This window comes from Brassica napus, chromosome C2 (genome assembly GCF_020379485.1).
Source record: "Brassica napus cultivar Da-Ae chromosome C2, Da-Ae, whole genome shotgun sequence".
NCBI classification, from domain to species: Eukaryota; Viridiplantae; Streptophyta; class Magnoliopsida; order Brassicales; family Brassicaceae; genus Brassica; species Brassica napus.
In genome coordinates, this window is record NC_063445.1 from 6,788,801 (window position 1) to 6,812,953 (window position 24,153).

At 31.8% G+C, this 24,153-nt stretch overlaps 3 protein-coding genes across 5 annotated transcripts; 1 reads left to right on the plus strand and 2 right to left on the minus strand.

Moving 5' to 3' along the window:
• Window positions 1–2,140: 2,140 nt before the first annotated feature.
• On the minus strand, window positions 2,141–7,187 carry LOC106416662. 3 transcript variants are annotated; one of them, XR_002655735.2, is made up of 6 exons: window positions 6,787–7,187; window positions 6,518–6,715; window positions 6,161–6,368; window positions 3,990–4,140; window positions 3,240–3,347; window positions 2,141–2,645 (listed from the first exon to the last, which is right to left on the minus strand). XR_002655735.2 is itself a non-coding variant. In XM_013857583.3 (5 exons), the coding sequence occupies exons 1-5, from the start codon at window positions 7,006–7,008 to the stop codon at window positions 2,491–2,493; spliced, it is 891 nt and encodes a 296-aa protein (XP_013713037.2). In that variant the 5' UTR covers window positions 7,009–7,181; the 3' UTR covers window positions 2,141–2,490. The 3 variants fall into 3 exon arrangements, 2 of the variants coding, with proteins under 2 accessions (XP_013713037.2, XP_022551626.2); XM_013857583.3 differs by lacking the exon at window positions 3,990–4,140 and having other exon boundaries at window positions 6,787–7,181; XM_022695905.2 differs by lacking the exons at window positions 3,240–3,347; window positions 3,990–4,140 and having other exon boundaries at window positions 6,787–7,185.
• A 3,148-nt stretch (window positions 7,188–10,335) lies between these two features.
• On the plus strand, window positions 10,336–14,279 carry LOC106416367 (D-inositol 3-phosphate glycosyltransferase-like). Its single transcript, XM_013857235.3, has 2 exons — window positions 10,336–11,089; window positions 12,861–14,279. Exons 1-2 carry the CDS (start codon window positions 10,598–10,600, stop codon window positions 13,881–13,883), a joined length of 1,515 nt encoding a protein of 504 aa, XP_013712689.2. The 5' UTR covers window positions 10,336–10,597; the 3' UTR covers window positions 13,884–14,279.
• LOC106416368 lies at window positions 14,021–15,373 on the minus strand. Its single transcript, XM_013857236.3, has 4 exons — window positions 14,875–15,373; window positions 14,738–14,780; window positions 14,511–14,635; window positions 14,021–14,407 (listed from the first exon to the last, which is right to left on the minus strand). Exons 1-4 carry the CDS (start codon window positions 15,004–15,006, stop codon window positions 14,306–14,308), a joined length of 402 nt encoding a protein of 133 aa, XP_013712690.2. The 5' UTR covers window positions 15,007–15,373; the 3' UTR covers window positions 14,021–14,305.
• Window positions 15,374–24,153: the final 8,780 nt, after the last annotated feature.

The window sequence follows — 24,153 nt, forward strand, 5'->3', positions numbered from 1 at the left end:
GTGTATTTTTCAAAAACCTTAAATAGTGGTGTAGTTTTCAAATTAAAATCTCATAGAAGTGTATTTCTCCAAATTTTCCCATACTAATATCTATATTACTAATAAGGTCTTAATTTTTTATTGGTTGCTTACGTTCTCAATTTTACTGTTTGCTTATTTAGGTTGTTGGCACATACCATACAATCTGTTCGTATGTCCATAATATGTTCCATGCCGTTTCCAAATCCGTTGCATATACACTACGTTGAGATGCTAATAAAAACCCCTTGTGTGGTGTCAGGTGTGGGCGTGTGCGGTCGTTGTCACTGATGATTTCGTGGAGACTCTTGATACGCTTCCTCAGTTGAACAACGAGTTGCGTGTAGGTCACTTTAACATGAAGGCTAGTAAAGCAAAGGGACTTGCTCATTTATTGAATTAGTCGAACCAAACCTGGATCACCGATATGAAGAAGAAAATAACACAATATATGGTTATAATGACCAAGAGGAACAAGTATGTTACTCTGTTTGCAAAGCAGATGAAACCGTAACTTAACCAACCTCTAATTTAACTTCCTTTAACATACTTAAGTAGCCTCAGTATAAAACATACTTGCTGGGATATTATCATATTTAGAAGTTTTATATATCGGAAGATTAGACTACAAAACCCATAATTAACTAAGTAGCACGAAGATATCTGTTAACCTAACCATATTTAACTTGTCGGCGTAAGTAAACAATTGAAGAAAGAGAAGTCACATGAGAGGTGGAGAAATGCACTATGTAACCATCACCAGACACAACTAATATGAGTAATGACAAAACGGGAAAGCACATGAACCTTGTAAAGTGAGAGCACGAAGAAACGCATATATTTCCACATTTCAATACATTTAACTGCGTTCTGAAGATATAATACTAACAACTAGATTTTGATCCTCGCTTTTTTTTTCATTTATTAATAAAAATAATTTAAAAATTGTTCTATAATAATGTTTGGGTTTAAAAAATATCTGATTCAGACCCGTGGTTCAATCCATAGATTCAATACTTTGTATATAATTCGGTTCAGATTTAATGAAAAATTCATTAATTAAAAATAAGATAAACTCCGATAAAAACTCAAAAATTCGCTATTAAACCGCGATCTGATACCATTGATCCAATAAAAACATAAAATATCTGATAATATTTTTATTTTTTAGTTGCATTGCTCATATAATTTTCAATACTGTATAAACTTGTGATTCCTTAGATTTTGATGAAATTTTTATCATGGCATTCAACTAAAAATGATAATATAAAAAAACTTATTGATATGATACTATTAGTTTATTTTTATTATTGATAACATATCATAAGTTTGTACTTTATTTTACATTTAAAATTTAATTTTTATGATAATTTTTAAAATACTCTTAAACACTCATAATTTTCATATCAATTTTATGTATAAAATAACAAAATAAATAATATTTTTAATTTTTGTATATATATTAATTTTTGATTGATGAATAATATTATACGCGAAAAATAATATTCAAATATGTAAATGATATATATTTAGGATATAAAGTTTTGGTTTGTATTGAAAATATGCATGATATTTGAATGATCTATTTTGAATATTGATACATAGGTTTAATAAAATAATATTTGGTGTCATTATGTTAGTTTTCATAAATATTTATTTCCCAATTCTTTTACTCCAGATTATGTAGCAAATGAACAACAAATGATCGATTGTGCTAATTAAATAGTAGTATGAGACTAATATTAGGTGTATGTTAAAAATGATTAGTTGTATATTATATACATGCAGTATAGTCCAAGCTGTGAATAACCGTTTGTGCATGAATCAATTATTGTTTTGAGTAATTTATATAATACAAACCGGCTTGAATTCACGGTTAAGGAAAGTATTATAAACATTATTTTAGAAAGTATAAGACGATGGTAGTAGATAATGGTTTAAATTAATAACTAATAGGTCCAACAATTTTTTATTAGTAAATTTTTTAAAACTCTTTCTTTTTTAATAGTATAGATACTAAACTAATAGTTATTCCAAAAAGGCAAAATACTGACTGTAACTCTATAGGCGTAATTTGCAGAGACTTTAAGCATATAAAGTAGACGTAAGAACTAAGGCTAACTAATCAAATAAAGTCTTTTATTTATTTTTATTACATTGGCGATGATTTTGTTACAAGGAATCCTACATAAAAACAACCATCCCTTTATTACAAAAGACAGGCATATTTTATTGTTCTTTTATCATAAGAATTATTGATTTTACTTAACCAGAGTATATGTGGAACTACCAATATAATAAAAGAACAAATTCACCCCTTTTAAAATTTATATATTTCCAGCTAAAATAATGATTATAACGCTTTTTATTTATTTATATTTTGACCCCACTATATAAAATATTCAATCCGAAAAGATACTACCTTTCGAAAACCTACAATTTCAGCAATCACGAGCATGTGCCGATGTTTGATCAGTACGTCCATTCATGTGGCAAATCCGCCGGTGGTTCTTGGTGACTCTCGGCCGACGTTTCTGCCGTGTATGGTGGTCCACTTTGTGCCTGAGTTAATGAACTGCCTTTGGTACTTCTGCTGTTTTTGTTCTTCATGGACACCAACAAAGCATCTGTGTATGGTAAATAGTTTCAATAATTATCAATTGAAGACCTTTAACTGGCCGGTTCAAAAAAAAACGTATCAAGAATTATATCAGATGATACTAAAAACCTAACATTACAAAAAACAACATACTTCGAATTATATTAGTTTACATGTGACTAATATGATGTAAGTTAATGCTAACTATTTAATTTCGTGGCGAACAGATCCTTCGGTAATAAACTTTCTTACAAATCGACACCTTGATCTATCACATGGCTATTAAAGTCCAAAATCTAATTAGCTGGAAGTTCTGATGTAGATAAGTATTTGGAACATTTTCAAATATCTTATTATTTATTTTATTAATTATAAATTTAGATAATTATTTTTGTTGTTTTAGGGTTTTATAAAGAAGTTTCAATATAAAATAATATATAGCAATGAAGATTCAATTTCCGAGAAAATTTTGAGAGGTTTTGTACTGTTTATAAATGTATACAGATGCAGGGATATATGTTATAGCTAATTCTTGTAAATCATAACTTTACTCAAAAGAATAAATTTTTTTTTTAAAAAAATAGAAAAATTGAATAAGGAAAACGATATGTGGGGTTGGTACCATGAAAAGGAGGGATATCAGATGAGAATGTGGAAGGAACACCCAATTTGTCAAAGTGAAGTTTCAAGGCTTCAACTACTCTTGCTGGTATAATTACTGTTGAACATCCTGCAAAACATTTTTTTTTCAAACAAAAAGTCAAAACCAAACCAAATCCACGTCTAAACCAAACTAAACCGGTCTGGTACTTAATTCTCAGAGTAATAACTTTAGGAAATTGTTTGGCTGAGACATCAGCTTCATAGAACGACAATGTTAATAGTACAATATATAGTAAATTGCCACCACCTCACACCAATATCTAAGTCACATCAAATCAAAGTTATGCCAAAAGAAAGAATAAATTTATCAGAAGGTTGATGATATTCGTTTAACCCACCGACTCCTAGATTGGGTAACGTTTAGGAATAGAAAATGAAACAATCAAAGAATCTTAATGTTGAATATTATGTATAATTATTCGTGTTTAACGAATACGAGAAAAGTGTTACAAAAAGAAAAAAAAAAAGAATATGAGAAAGCCTTGGTTAATTAGTGTTACATATGTGTGGGTTTAATACTATACTTAAGACAGAAAGAAAAGTTTATACTATGTGGTTAGGATATACAGTGGGTATCGTCAATGATCGAACGGTGACATGAGGAAGAACCACAAGACGAATAGGTTATCTTAGACTATAATCCACTTGTCGAGTGAACTTAGCAAGGTCTTACGAAAAGATAATTGTTGGACCCAATTTTGAGTAATACCTTAACGGACCGCGATCAAAGACATGAGTCTTAGGGAGTTGAAGCCCATAGAAAATGGTCGAGTTCGAAGAAGAGTCGTCGAGGTCGTCGGAGATCGCAGAACAAGAGATGAAGATCTCGGAGCCGTTACGAACATCACGAGGTCGGCGTACTATAAAGGAAGAAGAAGGGATACAACCTGAGACACGTTGAAAACCCTAGAGAGAACTACACATATACATCGACATTATTTTCTCTTGTTCTTAGATCATTTTCTTTACCGATCTCACTTGTGTAATTCGATCTAGTTTAACTTATTGTATTCGATTCTATTCATCAATAAAGTCCATTTTTGCCTACTGGAAACTGTTAACATCGTTGTGTTCTAAAGATATCGTTGCCTACATCTTTTGTCTTTCCTAGATCAAACTTCTGATCACTATCAAATACTTAGCGTAAATTTTAGGTTCTACAATAATGATAATGATTTTTGAACTTAAAGGGTCTATTTTGTTGAAAGGGAAACCAGCAAGTTGAGGCAATATTCTAATCAAGTAGGGCAAATCTGTCCCACCACCAGCCAGTCAGCCACGTAAAATCTTAAAAGAAAAAAAAGAGATATTAATAGGTGAGAAGGAATCTTTGGTATACTCAGTCAAACGATGTAATAATGCAAGTGAAAGATTCTTATTATAAAAATTGTCCTAAATAATTGAGTTTTGAGCTTGTAATGATTGTACTCAACCAGCTAAATTAACTCAACCTAATCTTAATCCAACTATTAATCTTTCAAATAAAATCTATTGACTTTTTTTTGGGTTCACCCCCTAGGGTGAACCTTTAGGTTCACCAACCAATAGAAAGTTGTCATTTTAGATCTAGTATATTTTAATTAAGGAAACAAAATAACTTGCCAAATTATATTATGCTTTTAAAATAAAAAATAAAAAATTAAATAAATAAAAATAACAATAGTTCTAAAAAAAGATTATTTAAAAAAAATATTTATTTTTAAGATTTAGAGTTTAGTGTTTAAGATTTATAATTTAGAATTTATCCAAATGTTTAGTGTTTTTCCAAGGGTTTAGGGTTTACCCAAGGGTTTAGGGTTTACCCAAGGGTTTAAGGTTTTCCCAAGGGTTTAGGGTTTAGGATTAGAGTTTAGGGTTTAGTGTTTTGTTGACAACATGTTTAGTGTTTTTCCAAGGGTTTAGGGGTTTACCCAAAGATTTAGGGTTTAGGATTTGAGTTTAGGGTTTAGTATTAGAGCTTAGGGTTTAGTGTTTTGTTGACAACATTTTTTTTTTTGAATTCGTTTTTTATATATTATTTTTATTTATTTTTAAATTTTATTTTGAAAAAATAATATAATTTGCAAGTTATTTGGTTTCCTTAATTAAAAGATACTATATTTAAAATGACAATTTTCTATTGGTTGGTGAACCTAAAGGTTCACCCTAGGGGGTGAACCCAAGAATAACTCAAATCTATTTATGTCACAATTTGTGAATCCTTCTAACATTTTCAGCTTAGCTATAACTAAATGAATAAAAAAACAAACAGTTGTGAGTAAAGGAGAACAGGGGAATTTGTTGAACACCGAAAATCGATTCGGCAAGTGCATGTCAATTGGCAGGGATATGTAATTTTATCAATCTCGTCGATCACATAAAAGAATTACACTCTAACATAGTATTTAATCAAGAGTTCTCTTTAATCTATCTCTAAAGTTAATAGTGGTGTATACTTGTTATATTATGTACAAAATTATAAAATTACTAAAATCTACTATATACACAAGATTCTCACTTTGTCAACCCCAAAAAAACAAAGTAGGAATCTCGAAGTATCTAGATTCTAGACGACGACGTCATTCCAGCTTTATTTTTTTTGTCGTTTATTGTACGTAACCTTCTTTAAACCACTAACTCTGTTTCTTAACACAAACAATAAGTTCTGAAGTGTTGACAAAAAAAAAACTAAGTTCTGAAGTAAAAGATAGAAATATACGAAGTGGAAAAAAAAAGAGAAGAAAAATAGAGTTATTTTCATCAAACCTAGAGTAATAATAAAACAATGAATATATATTTTTTTCAATTAAAGCAGTAACTGAAAATAATAATTCTATTTGATTGACAATTTTACAGAGAAAGAGTAATAATGGTAAAATTACTACTATTAGTGGCTCTAACCTGATTTCTTGCGCGACTCCACAACAGTACCATGACAACGTGGTAAGAACACTCCAGTTCCACCCGACCCGGTTCTAGAACCGGATCCGTCAACGAACACCGCCTTCACGCCCGACCTTGGTCTCTGTTGGTATTGGTAGTTCCTTGCTTTGTGTCCTACTACGTCATCGTTTCTTTGCTTATCTTTCTCCTTTTTGATCTTATGGAACTATATATAGAAAGTGAACGAACTTTTTAACTTTTCAAAACATCGATGCATCCGACGGTGGTAACAAAACCCATTTATAATCAAAGGATTTTTTTTCTTTTATAAAGATTCTGAATATAAAATTAATAAATGATAAAACATGAGCTCACGTTAGCTTGAATAGATCGGATCTGGTCATCGATTAAAGCTTGTTTTGATTGGGTAGGAATCATAACAGGCTTAGTCTCAACGGTCACCGGAGTTAGCGGCGGCGTTGGTTCTCGTGAAGGACCAATCGGGCTGCTATTACCGGAGGCGAACGGTGACCAAAGAGTCGATTGCGGTGAGCCAGAGCGACCACTACAAGACTGAACCAAGAAGAGGAAAGATTAGTAAAGAGAGAAGAGTCGAACCTGTTGTGTTCTTAAAAAATGTGTACCTTTTGATGCTTTTCATCGTCTTGAAGCATATAGTTAGTCATCTGGCGAGTCAACTCTGCAACGTACTCGTCTTCTTCATCGTTTGGTGGCTTTGGTGGAACCGGGTCTTCTGATACGTAGTCGGATAGGAGCGAGTTTGTGGTTGGAGTGAAGAAAGTTGAGTTTGTGTGATCGTAAAAGGAGCTAAAGAAATCTATGTCTTGTAGTTCCGTAGATTCCATTTGATGCTTATTGTCTAGAGAAACAGAGGAAAGCAAGAAGAGAGAGAAGAGACAGAGAAGTTATGAGTTTAAGAGATATAAAAAGAAGGAAGAAGAAGACCGTACAGATGACAGCTTTATCAGAAGGCGTTACGACAATTTCACCTGTCAATTGTTGCGAGTTTGCGACCCACCAGGGGATTAAGGATTAAGGAAAGCTATTTTAAAAGAAGAACAAATAATCCGTTTTAAAAAATAAAAGAAGAACAAATAAATATGAGAAATCGGGCAAAAAAATACTGAACTTTGTGAAAATTGCCAAAACAAACATGTACTCGAGTCTGACCAAAAAAACCCAGATCTTTTGTTGACTTTTTTAGTTTATTCACAAACTTACGATTGACTTACCAGATTAGCACACCGTTAACCGACAGTTAAGACAGTGTTAACTCACCGTTAATTACTGCTGTTTAGTGAAACTACGTCGTTTCATCCAATTGTTTTGTTAAAGACAAAATCTCAAGACGACGTCGTTTTGGTTAATTAAAATTGTTGTTGGCTGGACTCGAACCCGTGCACTCGTGGTCCTTAGGGGGTTTTGCCACTGAGCTAGTGGATTTTTCGGAAGATTACCACACATGTTTATTTTTATTGATCAAAAGATGTGTTTGATTGAAATTAAACAAAACGAAACCCGTGTTTGAACGTAACCCTAATTTCTCAAATCGATTTGGGGATTTTTCTTGTGATGTGAGGAGATGGTAAAGACGAAGTTCACAAGGAATGGAAGGGAGGTAATGATTTCCGGAGCGATGAGGAATTTTGATTACGGGAGTGACGAAGCGGTTCCTGGATTGACCTTCGTTTTTGATGTGTATATCCCAGTTCTTCGACCACACCAGCATTGCTCCGGGATACCACGAATTCCCATCGTATTCACAGACGAATCCTCACAACCCGAACTCATCATGCGATACTCGAAGAAGGAAAGGTGAGAATCGAGATTCTTAAGGACGAGATCGAAGAGAATCGAGCTTGAACCGTGAACTGGATTTATGATTTTGGGAATTTAGGGTTTATACCAATCGGAGGAGAAAACGCCGTCGTTTCTTTTTGATTCATTTAACTCGGATTCAAAGAGAATAAAAGAAAATGTGTTCGTAAATCTATTGCAAAGTCCACTAGCTCTGTGGCAAAAATCCCTACCATTAAACCCGAGTGCACGAGTTCAAGCCGATGGAAGCCCATCTTTTTAATAAAAAAGCAATATAAAACACGTTGTTTCATTCATTTGTCTTTTAACTCGGATTCGAAGAGAATAAAACAAACTGTGTTCGTAAATCTATTGCAAAGTCCACTAGCTCAGTGGCAAAAACCCCTACCATTAAACCCGAGTAAACGAGTTCGAGCCGTTGGAAACCTATATTTTTAATAACAAAGCTATATAAACGACGTCGTTTGTCTTTAATCAGACAAATAGATGAAACGACGTCGTATACTTTAACACCAAAAATTAACATCCGCTTATTTATTTGTTAACGGTGTGTTAAACTGGTCAGTCAATCGTAAGTTTCTTAATAAACTAAAAAAGTCAACAAAAGTTCACAGTTTTATTGGCTAGCTCATATGTCCAGGTTTCTTTTGGCAATTTTCGCAAAGTTCAGTGTTTTTTGGCCGAATTCTCAAATAAATATACATATGTATTTCTTTTTTCCTTTTTTTTTTGGTTGCAATATGAATGCATTTTTTTATAACGAACCTTTTTAGGTGAATGTTCAGTAAACATTCTCTTAAAACAATGTATTCAAACAAAATTGATTTTCCCTACCATCTAAAGCTTAAACAACTATCATGTGACTATGGAAAATAATAATGGTATTTAGTCATCATTACATATCATTTAACTTATTATAAATTGTCTAAAAATGTTGTAAAATACGTTATCTTTGTTTATATGCCGTGTTTAATTAGTATTCAAATTTATTTTTATGGTAAGTCCCAAATTAACTTTTTAAAAAACTTTGAGAAGTTTTTGATCTCTGATTTTTTGAAACTGTAGTATAAAAACAAAAGCTATAGTGGATTGGTTGTGCTAGCTGATTTTTTATTTAGTTGTATCTAATCTATATAAAAGCTAAATAAAAAATGAATAAAAAATATTTCTATATTAATACCTTTTGTTTTGAAAAACAAGGTTCTTACAACCATTTTTTTATTTTCAGCTTTAGTTTTAAAATCTAAATAAAGCATGACAATTTTTCTAACTGTAGATAAAAAAATAAAACTAAAGAAACTTCCAACAGCCTAACTAATCACCTCCACAATCTCTCAACTACCAATCTACCATGGTAAGTAAGTCCTCATTGTGAGACTGAAAGTCTGAAGAGTTATTAACATTCTGAAGACGCATTGCAAAAAAAAAAACTTATTAATATGATCAGATAGACTGGATATATATTAAGATCATTGCTTCCAAAGATATTAAATAAGTAACTTATAATACAAACTATGTGTCGTGTATGCCATGCCTCAAATTATGTTAGCTAGGACATACAATATGATTCTTCTTATCACTTCAAATTAATGAAGATCTTCTAACCATTACAAGATACCATGCAACATCATATATTGGTTTAAGGATTTGATGTTAAGTAAGGTTAGTTCACCCTTTCTGATCTGACCAAACGTAAGTTTGCACACCTTTTCTTGGTATAACTACACTAAAATAATACCTACTACCACCAACTGATGATTGCTTATAGAATTCAATTCACATTCTATATGAGAAATATTGGTTTATTTCCCGAATCTGCAACGTTTTACTCGATATTAATTGTTTTTTGTTAAAAGAAAGTTGGTCTAATATCACTTTATGGCAAAGCCTTTAGCTAACAACCATTAACCATATATCTATTGGACTTTTGAGTGTGGGATAATCAAACTACTAATGCTGATATATTTTTATTGATTAATAAATACTTTTATTTATTAGAATTGCTTTCAGGCACATCAGTGGAAAACATAAAAATGTTAAATTGTACATATGTACAAATTTACAATTGAACGTAGATAGTGAAGACTTTGTATTTAAAATTCACCATATGTATCATTGTATTTATAATATCATGGATCGCCACTGTCAACAATGTCGTTGTAGTATAGTGGTAAGTATTTCCACCTGTCACGTGGGTGACCCGGGTTCGCTGCCCGGCAACGGCGTATTCTTTTTCCTTTTTGTTCCTTTCTACATACACTTCGTCGCTTACCACCACCTCACAATTTCAACGACTCGACGTTTTTCTTCGCTTGGGACTGGACGCAGTATAGCAACCAATGGCTCCCACCCCCTTCTCAACTTCGTCCACCGCCGCATTACGAAGGCGCGTGGGCATGTGCGTGACGTTACTGCGATGATTCATTGAATTTTGGAGAGAGCATGTGCATATGACTTAAAGAATACGGACTTTAGTTTAATCTAATCGAATCTAAACGAAGTCTCTTAAAGTCAAACGTTGTTCCCGATTCAATCCACTGACAAACTAACCACTTCTTCTCTGTCTTAAACGATGCAACTCGAGTTTCCAGATTCGATCTGTCACTGTCACTTTCCATGGCTAGAGAAAACCCACTGATGAGTTTCTCCTTCAGTCTCAGATACCTCTGTCACTTCACTCTCCTCATCTCTGTCCTCTCTTTCGTCTCTTTCCTCTTCAGACACAACACCACACTCTGTTCTTTTCCTTACGACCACAATCCCAACACTGATCACACATTCGACCACACCCACGATAACGAAACCATCGATCTTCTTACCTTCTCTTCTGCTTGGAACCATCTCACTTTCTCCCCGTCCAAACCGAACAAGATTCTCAAGATCGCTGTCGTGGTTAAGAAATGGCCGCAAAAATCACAAGCTGGTGGGCTCGAGAGGCACGCGCTTACGCTACACCTTGCTCTAGCCAATCGTGGCCATGAGGTTCATGTTTTCACCGCCGCGTCTCCGTCCTTCCCTGAGTATGGACTGAAAAATCTTCGGTTTCATCTCTCTGAGCCAACCTCCGGTGGATATCTCGATCAAGCTTCCCTCTCGCAAGAGCTTCAGGTAGACATAGAATTTTGAAATTGCTTCTGCGTTTATACCGCGTCGCTGGTTTGGACGCCAATGCTTTGCGTTTCCCCCATTTTGCGTTTCATGCAATATTTAAAATTTCAACCCTTTGGTTTTTGGAAAAAAAAAAGAGATTAAAATACCACAAATTAGCTATTATTTTTCAAAAATAACTGAATCAAAAATATTCTAACATTTTAGGTTTATGGTTTAGTGATTATTATTTAAGTTTAGTATTAAGGAGTGTGTTTTGTTTTAAAACTTTTATAATTATTATAAACGTTTATGAATGAGTTAAGAGAGTTAGATTAGTTTTTTCCTTTAACAAAAAAAAAAGATTAGTTTTTCCAGCATACAAAAAAAAGAGATTAGTTTTCTCATCTTATGAAAATTATCATCTTTTAAAAAATAATTTGAAAATTCTATGGTAAAATTAGAATTCTCCCAAAAAAAAATTATAATACCTTAATTTCTGTAACTTCTTACTAATTTTCAGTAAATTGATTCGATTTGGTCTTAATCGGTATTCTTGCGCCAGGCGTTAAGTCATTAGTGGCCGAATTTTTGACTAGGCATCCGCGTTTTTAAATTATGTAAACAACTTATTTTTAGGAATAATTTGAAATATACACCGTTTATCATTTGAAATTTGAAAAATACACTTCTCTTTTTTCTTTTTGAAAACTACACTTTATTGTATATGATAAGACATATTTATCCTGATTCTAATATTACAAATTTAAATAACTAAAATGTAAATACAAAAATATTATTATTATTTATGTGTGTGAAAATTTTATATTTGAGATAAATACATAATATTGTTGGGGTCTAGTTTTTCACCAAATAAATTGAACTGTTTTACAAGTTCATCAACCATCATTAAAAACAGGCAAACTACACACTTAAAATTAACTGCAACTCCACGAATTCTTATGTGCCCATATGCACAAAGTTCTTAAACATACTATCTTCCATGTAATCATGCTAATCAAAGTACAAAGTTACAGTAACTAATAAATTGAAGCAAAAAGAAAAGAGATACATCAATGCACCATTTGTTTTTATATATCCTGGATTGTTTTCATGAGTGTCTGATCTAATATCAAAACAAAAAAAAATCTTCAAGGGATCATTAGTATTTGCTAAAGAAGTTTGTAATGTTGATTGATTGGTTTTTGTTTCTGAAAAGATCCTACCAACAAGTATATTAAATAGTGATGAAATATTTAAAAGCATTTTGCCGGGGAAGCAACAGTGGAGCTAGTCGAGCTTGTGCTTCAGATTAATATGGATACTTGATTTCTTTTTTTAGAGTTTCCAAAATTGGTTACATTCTCGTGTGGGGGTTAATAAGTTTTCTCCATTATGACAGTGACGACAGAGATTTCCAACGAGATAATAATATATTGTCGCATGAATAAAATTTTAAATAAGATTTTATATAGATATTAAGATTATTATTTAGAAAAGAAAATATAAAACCTGATTGTTGTTGGATTTACTTTTTAAACATTTTAAAATTAAATATTAGAATACATATAAACATTTAAATAGAGTATTTTGGTCATTTTATCTATAACTGAGTGCAGTTTTCAAAAACAATAATAAGTAATGTAATTTACAAAATATAAACTCATATGAAGGTATTTTTCCAAAATTTTCCCTTATTTTTATTTCTTTATATTTACATAAAAACTTTATGTAATTAAAAACCTATGATTGTCGACTCGTAATACGCGATTTTTCCCCCCTAAAATCGCAGACGCAGAACGCTAGTGGAAGACCATTCGATGTGGTTCACACAGAGAGCGTCGGGCTTCTCCACACACGAGCCAAGAACCTCCAAAACGTTGTCGCGTCGTGGCATGGAATCGCTTACGAGACGTTTCATTCCGACATAATCCAAGAACTCCTCCGTCAAGCGGACGTCGCCGCCGGAGCAGAAGCAGAACAGCCACCGCCTTCCGCTCCAGCTCTTACGGAGCGAGCCAAGCGTGTCGTGGAGGAAGTCAAGTTCTTCCAACGGTACGCTCACCACGTGGCAACTAGCGATCATTGCGGCGACGTGCTCAAGAGGATCTACATGATCCCCGAGGAACGCGTCCACATCGTACTAAACGGCGTCGACGAGAGCGTTTTCAAACTGGACGTTTCGAAACGCGAGAGGTTCAGAGAGAGATTCGGCGTTAGGAGCGTCGTCAAGAACAGAGAGCCTCCTCTGGTTCTTGGAATCGCGGGGAGGTTGGTTAAAGACAAAGGCCATCCTTTGATGTTCTCGGCTTTGAAACGTGTGTTTGAAGAAAACAAGAAAGCGCGAGAAAACGTCGTCGTTTTAGTGGCGGGAGATGGACCATGGGGAAACAGATATAAAGAACTCGGGTCTAATAACGTGATCGTTCTTGGACCGTTGGATCAAGAAAAGCTAGCGGAGTTCTACAATGCCATCGATGTGTTTGTGAACCCGACGCTTAGAGCTCAGGGGCTTGATCACACTCTTTTGGAAGCTATGGTTTCAGGGAAACCAGTCTTAGCCACGAGGCTAGCGAGTATCACTGGGTCCGTGGTCGTTGGTCCGCATTTGGGATATACTTTCTCGCCCAGCGTGGAGTCTCTCGCGGAGGCGATTTCACGAGTTGTTAGTGATGGAACAGAGGAACTGGAGAGGAAAGGCAAGGAGGCACGTAAACGATCGTTGAGGCTTTTCACCGCGTCTAAAATGGCTGATGCGTATGAAAGGTTGTTTCTTTGCATTTCGGATAAGAGTTACTGTACAATACAAGCTTGATACATTTGAGCTATAGTTATACTGGTAGAGTTAAAACTAATCATTTGGTAAAACATGAAAGATGTGATGTTCTGTAAGAAGAAGATTAATTTTACATGCGTTGGTTCCTACGTAAAGATGTCTGGTTTGGTCACTTGTTTGAGTTGGTAAAATTCTAAGGTTTTCATATCTTTGTTTAACATGAGACATAGAAAAAGCAGAGAAAATACTGACACAAATGATTAGAACAAGTACTAGACAAATCTATTCAAGACACTTTTACTAGGAGATCTCTTTTATATTATTTTTAATATTAGAAATCGTCTAATAATTTTTCTGCATAAACTTATTTATACAAAGTCTTGGTTCGGTAGATAGTACTTGGCTTGAGCTTTCATGGGGTTTGTGGAGATATTTACAAAGAAACTAAAGGAACTGGTTCTTTAGTAATAAAGAGAACCTTGCCACCAGTTTCCTCTTGAAACATCGTGTGAGTTCTGTCCATTAGTATCGCCTTCTCCGCTTCTTAGACGCTCGTTTCTTACCTGAAAAATGGTTTCTCTGATCAGTCAAGTCCCCCTTTTATTTATTTATTTATTTATTTATTGAAATCGATTAGCAAAATTTAGGTAGATTATGAAGACTCACTGTAGGGTAAGTTTGGTTGGTGCTGGATCGAGAGTATACGTCTTGACCACCGTAGTAAAGAGAAGAGCTTAGATGACATGGCTCAACTCTGTCTTCTTGCGCAGTTGCAGATTCTCTACGTTGAGCTGTATCAGAAAACATATTCATTAGAAGAGGAGAGCTACTCTTGAACAAAGAAAGCAGAGTATTAAGTGAACAAATAAGAAGGAAGTTTTTTTCTAACTGACCTTGTGAACCATGTTTGGAGCTTGGACCGTCTCTTGCAACACCCTGAGAAATCAAATCAAGAAACCGAATAGTAAGCTTCAAGAACCATTCTGATCACTCAAGAAACAAAAGTAGTAGAAAAGGAAGGTAATATAACCTTGGAGGGATGAGGGAAAATGGAAGAGAAGATTCCAGAGGAAGAAGATGGCGGCGAAGGATCTTTGAAGCCAAAGACTTCGGCGGTGAAAGAAGAAGAACTTGATGATCCTACTCGTCCTTTACCTTCCATTAATAACTGTCGAAGCCTATACTCTAATCACTTTGAAACAGATTCTCTTTGTGATTCTTTTTATGTTAAGAGAACTAGAATGAAGAAGAGGACAGTTCTGTAATGTTTGTATATTGACATGATCACAATGGGGGTATATATACATAATGCTACAAGGGATTAGTTTATGGTGATAGTGGAACCATTGTGATCATGATCCTCATCATCATCATCATCATCCATCAAGAAAAAGAATCCCCTTATTAGTGTATGTTCTCTCTTCTTGACGTCGAAAAGACTATTGCTTCTTTTTCATTTCTATTTATAAATTATTTCAAATTTATTTTTCTTGCTTGAGAAATTTAGAAGCTTCGCTATCTTTCTTCTTTGCCATTCTTTATAGTTAGTGCTTAACTTTTGTTTTCAATTGTAACGATTTATTTCAAAATTTTCTATATATTTTTTTGTTGAAAACCTACTGAAAATTTTGGATTCTTTATTTCTTCTGGATAGAGACACAAACAATGAGATTCTTCTCAGACTTCTTGTAATAACATAAAGAGATATCTTGAAGAGGATAAGTCCGGCGTCGGATTTTCATGTCGGACCAATGATCTGTCACCACGTCTTATTCCGAGGATAAGTTGCCGACCCTTCTTTATTACATAGGGCCAAAGTGGAAAAGAAAACAGAAGAACTTGAGCTTCTTTAACTAGCACGCATGATCCGTTTTTTAGATATGAAATAGTTGCCTTTTAATTTTTTAAATAATACGAAAAGCATTATGCCAAAAACAATACTATTATATTGGTTTTAACTTTATATCTATAAAATTATTTTAGCATTAATAAAAGAACATATGATCAAAGACAAGAAGATTTGGTCCACAGAAATTCTCCACTTGATGAAGTCTATTCGTTTTCTTCTTCTTTATCTTGAATGCTCACAAATCAATCATTTGGAATTATCAAAATATTTCAAAAAAGCAAAGAGTTATGAAAAAATATATTTTTGGAAATTAATGAAGTTAATCGAAAATCAAGATATGCAAAAAAAAAAAAATCTTCATGAAATTGTTATGAAAAGATGTATTAATTTTTTATAACAATAAAATAGTTTTTAATGTAAATTTGTTTTAGTTTCGTGATATAAACTTTAGTGCCGTCCTTGGTAGGTCAACCTAAAAGGCCTACAACAGAACCAATCATTAGATTTAAAAATTCAGATAATCTAAAATTTGTCCAAACTGTTTTAAAATAATTTGGTAACATATATTTTAACAGAATTTAAATCTAAACATAATTCACTGTTATTCGAATAATAATTATAAATTCTATTTTAAATCTAATATTATTCAATGAATCATTTAAATCTAGTTTTAAAAATCTACTATTATTAAACTTTTAAATATTTTATTTTTTTTTGTATTTTTCTTTGATTTCAAATCATTTCTTATGGAGTCTCATGAATAAATGTTTGAATTCAAAACCCAATGCATACTGCAGAGAATTTAGAATCCTCAATTTAAATTATCTTAAAATTTTAAAATTTGATAGATTACAAAACATTAATAATTTATTTTAAATAACTAATTGAATAACACCTCCTAAAAACTGAAACTGATTTTTATCTATAGAAATTAAGATTTAGACCCTAAATTTCGAGAAAATAACAAAATAATGAACAAGTATCTGATTATTTTCAAAAATATATAAGATCTCAATACAGTTAAGATTCTATATATTAATATTCGATAAATTAATAAACACAGTAAATTAATAAATTTATCGATCCCATTTAGCCAGTTCGAAATATAACACAAGTCGGTAAATAATAAATTTTAGAAGATTCCATAAAAATATTTGGTCCCATTAAATGATTAATTAATTATTTATATATTTAAAATAATACAGTGTACTGTTTTTCTAGTATCCACAATAAAGTTTATTTCTATTTTTGTAAGATTTTATAATATTTTGATGATATTTCATAAAACTATATGTAAAAACACATCTAAGTTGTATGTTACTATTTCATTTACATCAAAAAATATAATAAAAATAATATGAAAGTTAAATTTACAAAATTTAATGAATATATAAAAATGAAATAATTTTTTTTAGTTTACAAAAAAAGTTATTTAAATATAGAAATCTAAAAACAATTTTTATAATTTACTACTATAAATTAATAAAATACCATAGTAACAACATTATTGTTACTATAGTAAACGGATATTTTACATAGTTTTTTTAGGGTTATTAGTAGTTTAAACCTCCAACTATTTTCAAATAGGATGAAAAACCTCCAACTAAAATTTTATGTTTTTAAACTTTCAACTATTAAACCGTTAATGCCGTAAACCTTTCGTTAACAAAATCGTTTTTTTTTAACTGAGACCCGTTAAATCTAAACGTAGCATTTCATGTGATCCCAAAACGACATGAGGTTCTTATAATCAATAGATATTTTAGTGATTTAAACCTCCAACTATTTATAAATGGGATAGAAAACCCCCAACTAAAACTTTATGTTTTTAAACTTTCAACTAAACCTTTAATGCTTTTAACCCTCTGTAAATAAAGTCATATTTTCTGAAGAGAACAGTTAAATTGATATCAAGATAGGATGGACTACATCCATGTCCACATTACAAGAATGCCCCCTCACGAGTTTTTACCTAGATATATATTTTGTGCCACTGTTTAGGCAAAAAAAACACAGACAATATATTAGGGTTTTAGAAGCTTAAGGTTTTGGATAGAAGATCATGAACTCATTCAATGCATTGTATTGGAACTCCGGTTTATCTATCTCGAATCTATCATGCAATTCATTCAGTTTATCTTTGTGTTTTGTTTGATTATTTCTGAGTAGTAACCTTGTTAGACTGAGGGCCTGACTGGTTCAAACGCAGCGGTTGCGGGAGTTTGCAGATGCGGATGGTTGCGTTTTTTAGCGGTTTTAAGAGATTTGTACGACTGGTTCTGTGGTTAGAAATTGGTGCGTTTGCGGGATACTTATGACTGGTTAACTACCAAATGCAGCAGCGGTTAAATAATAAATTAACAATATTTATATTTTATATAATTATAAAAATATCAAAAAATTATAATATTATAATAAATATAAAAATTATATTTAGAAAGTTATAGTTTTGAATTTTTTAAAATTATAGAAAATATTTTTATTTTAAAATTTTATAATATTAATTAAAATATAATATATATATTTTAGTATTTTATAATTTCAATTTAAATTTTTTATTGAATATTCTTATTTTTGTATTTATATTGTTTAAAAAAAGAAAAAAAATAGGATTTTAGAATTCGAGTTCTAGGATTGATTAACACATGCACTTAGCAACTACATCACAATTAAGATTCCCTTAACCTGAAAGTCTAGCTTATATCTTATTCTCTGAACTCAGCCAATCTATCTTATTTACTACTTATCATTATTTACTGTCTTAACCAATTACCTGTCTAGCTTAATCTTATATTTAATATGTTTTATTGTGTTTCCACGCTCTCTGTGGATTTGATTTCCAAGTGCTACATCCGATCTCTTATCTGAGAGAGTTGACTCTAGGGTTAATTTAAGCTTATCATCATTATCCATTGATATAGAGAGGTTTTAAGCATTTAGTGTCGTTTATGTAACGGTTCCCCCTTTAGAAAAGATGACTTTGTTTACAGAGGGTTAAAAGCACTAAATGTTTAATAGTTGAAGGTTTAAAAACATAAAATTTTAGTTGTGGGTTTTCGATCCGATTTAAAAATAGTTGAAGGCTGTTTAAATCACTAAAATATCGATTAATTATAAGAACCTCGTGTCGTTTTCGTGATTACATGAAACGCTGCGTTTTGATTTAACGGGTCTCCGTTAAGAAAAACTGGTTTTGTTAACGGAAGGTTAACAGTATTAACGTTCTAATAGTTGAAAGTTTAAAAACATAAAATTTTAGTTGGAGGTTTTTCGTCCGATTTGAAAATAGTTGGAGGTTTAAATCACTAATAACCTTTTTTTTTTTTTACTCACGAAAGAAAAAAAGAATCTTACTCAGCAAAGTAGTACGTGATATGATACACGTCGTTGACGCGTAGTTGGGAAGAGGGATTCTGTTCCGGGGAATAATACCCAAAGATATAGCTGATAATAATACTTTAGTTTAGATATCTCAAACTGGAGACCAAAAATTCTAGCTGCCTTGAAAATTTGTAACATTAATGGTCTTTTTGTGTATATTGTTAAAAGCATCATAAAATACCTATATTATGGATATACATACATATTTACTCAAAGATTAGTGTATGTATTACACAAACAAGTATTTTCATTTGTAAATTTATATACGGAGTGATAGCTAAAAGCATCTAATTAAAGACTGAGAACGGTTGTCCATTTTGGATAAGAGATATATTCTCGTGTAAGAGATTCTTCTCACTAGTCCCTATCTTACTTCCGGACGGAAGTCAATAATATACAGACACAGTATATAGTATAAAATTACGTATGTGTATGTGGCTATGTATATGTAACCATGCGCATGTGTTATGTGTATATGTATATGTACGGTTTGTTGAGGTATATGTATATGTAAAGTGATGCATTTTGACTTTTCAATGTAATTTACCCGTTTACTCAAAATTTGTATTAATAAGATGATCGGTATTCATGAAAGAAACAATTACGCTTACAGACAGTTTTATGTTTTTATTAACACAATAGATCAGTTTGTTCTACTAAGACATTTTTCTCTAACATTTTCCCTGATTTCTAACTAATTCAGTTACTCTCTAGTTAACTCATAACCAATATTACCTTTTTCTTTTTCATATCTTATTTTTTAATAACTAGATCTAAAAAAAACACAACGATGATGAACACTACACCCACAGTTAATTTCCTGAGCTCTCCGTCACGATCCGATATGTGCTTCTCTCTGGCTGCTGAAGCTTTAATTGCACCACCAGCCGCCATGCCTCCTGCCTTGTGCTCGTCTCCATCGTGCTCTACAACTCCAATCATCATCTTCAACTCATCTCCGGCAAATCTGTTGCTCAACGACGTTTATCATCTGCCGCATTTCCATCGATCTCATTGAATTCTCCACTTGTCAACTCGCCTGAAACCCTCCCAAGTCGAAGCTCTCCTCTTCCACGATTGAAACCATGAATTAAGATTGAAATGTAAAACCATGAATTAAGATTGAAATTTATCAGATCTGGACAAAATACATAAAAAACTAGTGAAAAATGTAAAGAATCGTGAAAATAGGTGAAAGAGGCGGAAATTAGGGTTTCTGGTCGATAGTGACCAAGAAAGAAGACTATGGTATTTTCGTAAATTTCCATCATTAATGAAAAAATCAAAAAAAAAAATTTGTGTGTACATTACTTTCAAATTGTACATGTGTACACCTAATTTTGTATTATACATCAAAGTGATTGTGTACACATTTTTGCTTCTTGTAGGTTTTCTATCTAAATAACTAAGCATATGCGACTTCATGAACTCACGATAATGTTAACACAATGTACATGTGATGTTTTTTCCTTCTTCCCATGTACACGCAGGGTCGGGGCATCTTTGAAATCTGACTGAAACCAAAAACATTGAAATGCATCTTTTTAGCAATCGTACTCAAAATCATTGAAATTATTAAATATCATAATTTTAGCAATGAACCAATGAATCGGTGTACATGTGATTTTTCGTATAATATTGTACACGTGGACAATTAAATATATTTGTACACGTTGACGATATTTGACACACTGATATTACCTTTTCAAGTATCATTCTCAGAACTAAATTAATATCAATGTCGTGTGTACATTACATTTAAGCTATACATGTGTACACCTAATTAAACCATCATTGAGCAACATTGAAACTCGCTCGTACATGTCATGTGTACATTACATTTAAGTTATACACAAATGTCGTGTGTACATGTCGCTCGTACATGTCGTGTGTACATTGAAACTCGCTCGTACACAAATGTCGTGTGTACATTACATTTAAGCTATACATGTGTACACATGTACACGCTTGTTTCCATGCAATTGTGGTGCAGTTTGTTTATATCTAAAAGAACATATATAGTGTACACATATACACTTTGAAGTTGATGTATATATGTGCACTGATATATATGTATGTGTACAATATGAACACTTAGATGTTATTATTGCATCTTAATTAGCCAGATTAAATTATTTAAGTAGCGTTTAATTGTTAATAGAAAATTGTATTTGCATACATAATTGCATAACCATGGTCTCGAATGCATACATGTGGATAATAAATTGTGTGTACATATGATTATATACATATATCACAACAACAATGTACACAATAAATGACTCATACTCCAATGTTATGATTTTAATGATATTTAATATTTTCATGATATTTAGCATCTTATTGAACTTATTTTAATAATTTAAAGATGCATTTAAATATATATATATATATATATATATATATATATATATATATATATATATTTGTGTGCTCATTTACATAGAACATAGGCTAAAGTGCGTATTTAAAATTTGGATCCAAATGAAAAATGCAAGTCAGAAACATATGGGGCATAAACACATTTAAACAATACGACATGGACTAATGATGCAAAAAATAAATATTTGCTTGGTATATATTGCACATTTTGAAGTTTCGGGGCAAATTCGTGAAGAAACTCGAACTGATTAAAACTTTGAGATAAATTGGAGAATAAGAAAGAATGGGAGGACCATAGTTGCAAATAATCAAAAGTCAACCATTGTTGCTCCTATCAAGCTTTCTCTTTGATCTGCAAACGATTCCGGCGGCCACAACTCATATCCGGAGCATGAAGACCACAACTAGAAGGAGACGACTTGATCTTGAAGCGGATTACAGTAGAACTCTGCCAGAATTTTGCTCACAGTTTGAGGTTACGGACAATGGAGCTCTCCGGCTTCTCCATCACGTTTCTCTCCGGAGTCTCCGGTGCTCCGCGAATGACATCAAGGCGATTCTAGCAGCCACAATTCTGGTCCCAAGCACGACGACCACGGCGGAATGGAACTCGCGATTTGAGGTCCGTCACGTTTTTTTTCAGATGCTTCGTCACCTCCATATAACATATTTGTCTCGAATCCCATAGCCTATAAGTCAACATAAATTTAATAGTTACGGTTTAAAAAAAGTAGATCTGATTCATTTAAGCTTTTGAAATTCAAACGCACAAATTTTTTTATAGAAGTTAACTAAATCAACAACTAGATTTCCTTATAGTTAGGGTTAATGTTGTAATTAGCCACCAAAAACTGCCAAAAAACCAAATTAAAATTTTAGAGAGAAGATAGAGTGATAGAAATAAAAAAGATTGAGGAAAAAGAATATGATTTCGGTTAGTCCGTGAATTTTAGTTTTTTTTGTCAGTGAGTGCAATGTCTGTAATAAGATTTCAAAAGAGATTTTTGTATAGTACTCTAATATCAAGTAATTTATGTTAATGGTCTTACATCGGGTTCCAAAACGTAAAAAGAAAACTGAAAATATACTTGATTGGGATGACACATTAAGCTTTAGGGATAAGTGAGTGTATATTACTTTCAGGGCATCTCCGAAAAACACTATATTTTTAAATTCGCAAAACTTCATATAAAGTTTTAAAATATTTTTTTCCAAAATCAAAACTTCAAATTTAACTTCAAAATTATTTGTATTTTATTGTCATAAAATTTAAATCATAAAACTTTTATAAATAACTAGCACAAGTATAAAAATATTAAACAATATTAATTAATAAAAAATTACACCAAAATATAAAAAATTACGTAGAAATATATAATTAAATATTAAATTACAACCAGAATACTATATTAGATCTATAAAACTATTTCCGTAATACTTTCATATATGTTTAACTAGTGCATCTCGAAATAAAAATGATTGACCTTTTTATTTTTAATTTGTAGATTATAAGTTTAAATTTGATAAAATTGGGTATCCTCATTTTCTATAATTTCAGATGTTGATTCTACCACTGATTTTTATACTTTATTGGCAAAAAAGGTCAAAAACAAAAATAATAACCATTTTTGGTTACACATAATTTGTTTAGATAATAGTTTGGAAATTTTGGAAGTTCCGGATAAAATTTACCCAACTATTAGTATTTTTATAGTATTTAAATTTGCGTAGTAATTATGTATTTATGTTTTTTTAATAGTTAAGTTGATTTTGTGATATTTTTTTGTTTAAATAGAATTTTAAAATAATTTAAATCTTATTTTGAAAAAGATATGATTGATAGCATATTGTTTTGGTAAACACGATTTAAAATATGTTTATTTTAATCTGCAGATTTGTTTTGACAACTTTATTGGGTAGTTGCCAATTATTAAACATGTTTATTTTCTTTTTTGCAAGAAAAAAAAATAATTTATCAAATTAATACTCTCTCTTTTACCTTGCTGGCAAGCATCTTCTTTTGAGGTGTATATGATTTTTGGGCACTAAGTGCGTTTCCAATTTTTTTTTCCCAATGATCTGTAGTAGTAGGGTAGGTCTCTGATACTCAATCGAAAGAAAAAATGTTAACTGGATTTGGAGCCAAATCTGATCAGCCTCGTAATTCTTTTATCATTTTCAAATAATTACGGGTTGCCTAAAGTAATACTAAGTTTTAGTTTTGTCTTTGGTGGATATTTTTAATTTTAAAATGGCATTCACATGTAAAAAATCATGTAACATTATAGCTTACAACTAGAGTTGAATAAAGTTTAAAGAATATTTGGTGACCTGAATCTTTTGCATGTTTGTTCTCTGGACTCCAAAATTCGTAATCAAAATTTTAGTATGAACAAAACAAGATTTATAAAAACTACGAATAATGATATGTGTGAATAAATCTTTAAGATATTTGCTTGAACTGAATTCATATTAATAATAATGAAATGATCGAATACAAAGAACAAAGAAAAATGACAAAGAAGAAAAAGATATGAAGAAAAAATGGAATATAAATGATTAGAGTGTGTTTCAAAAAAAAAAAATGATTAGAGTAGTTTTAACTTGACACAAGATTTTTTACTTCACAAAACATCGTTTATGATCCTTTAGAGTATAGTGATTTTTTCTCTTTATTTATATATTTTTTTTGTTTCA

Excerpts from the sequence above, each read along its gene's own strand:
- LOC106416662 (XM_013857583.3), bottom strand. The coding sequence starts at position 7,008 with ATGGAATCTACGGAACTACAAGACATAGATTTCTTTAGCTCCTTTTAC. Across the intron at positions 3,348-6,160 it reads GGAGTCGCGCAAGAAATCAG|GATGTTCAACAGTAATTATA; the intron begins GTTAGAGCCACT and ends AATGTTTTGCAG. Across the intron at positions 2,646-3,239 it reads TGATATCCCTCCTTTTCATG|ATGCTTTGTTGGTGTCCATG; the intron begins GTACCAACCCCA and ends TACCATACACAG.
- LOC106416367 (XM_013857235.3), top strand. The coding sequence starts at position 10,598 with ATGGCTAGAGAAAACCCACTGATGAGTTTCTCCTTCAGTCTCAGATAC. Across the intron at positions 11,090-12,860 it reads CCCTCTCGCAAGAGCTTCAG|ACGCAGAACGCTAGTGGAAG; the intron begins GTAGACATAGAA and ends CTAAAATCGCAG.
- LOC106416368 (XM_013857236.3), bottom strand. The coding sequence starts at position 15,006 with ATGGAAGGTAAAGGACGAGTAGGATCATCAAGTTCTTCTTCTTTCACC. Across the intron at positions 14,781-14,874 it reads TTTTCCCTCATCCCTCCAAG|GGTGTTGCAAGAGACGGTCC; the intron begins GTTATATTACCT and ends TTGATTTCTCAG. Across the intron at positions 14,408-14,510 it reads CCAACCAAACTTACCCTACA|GTAAGAAACGAGCGTCTAAG; the intron begins GTGAGTCTTCAT and ends ACCATTTTTCAG.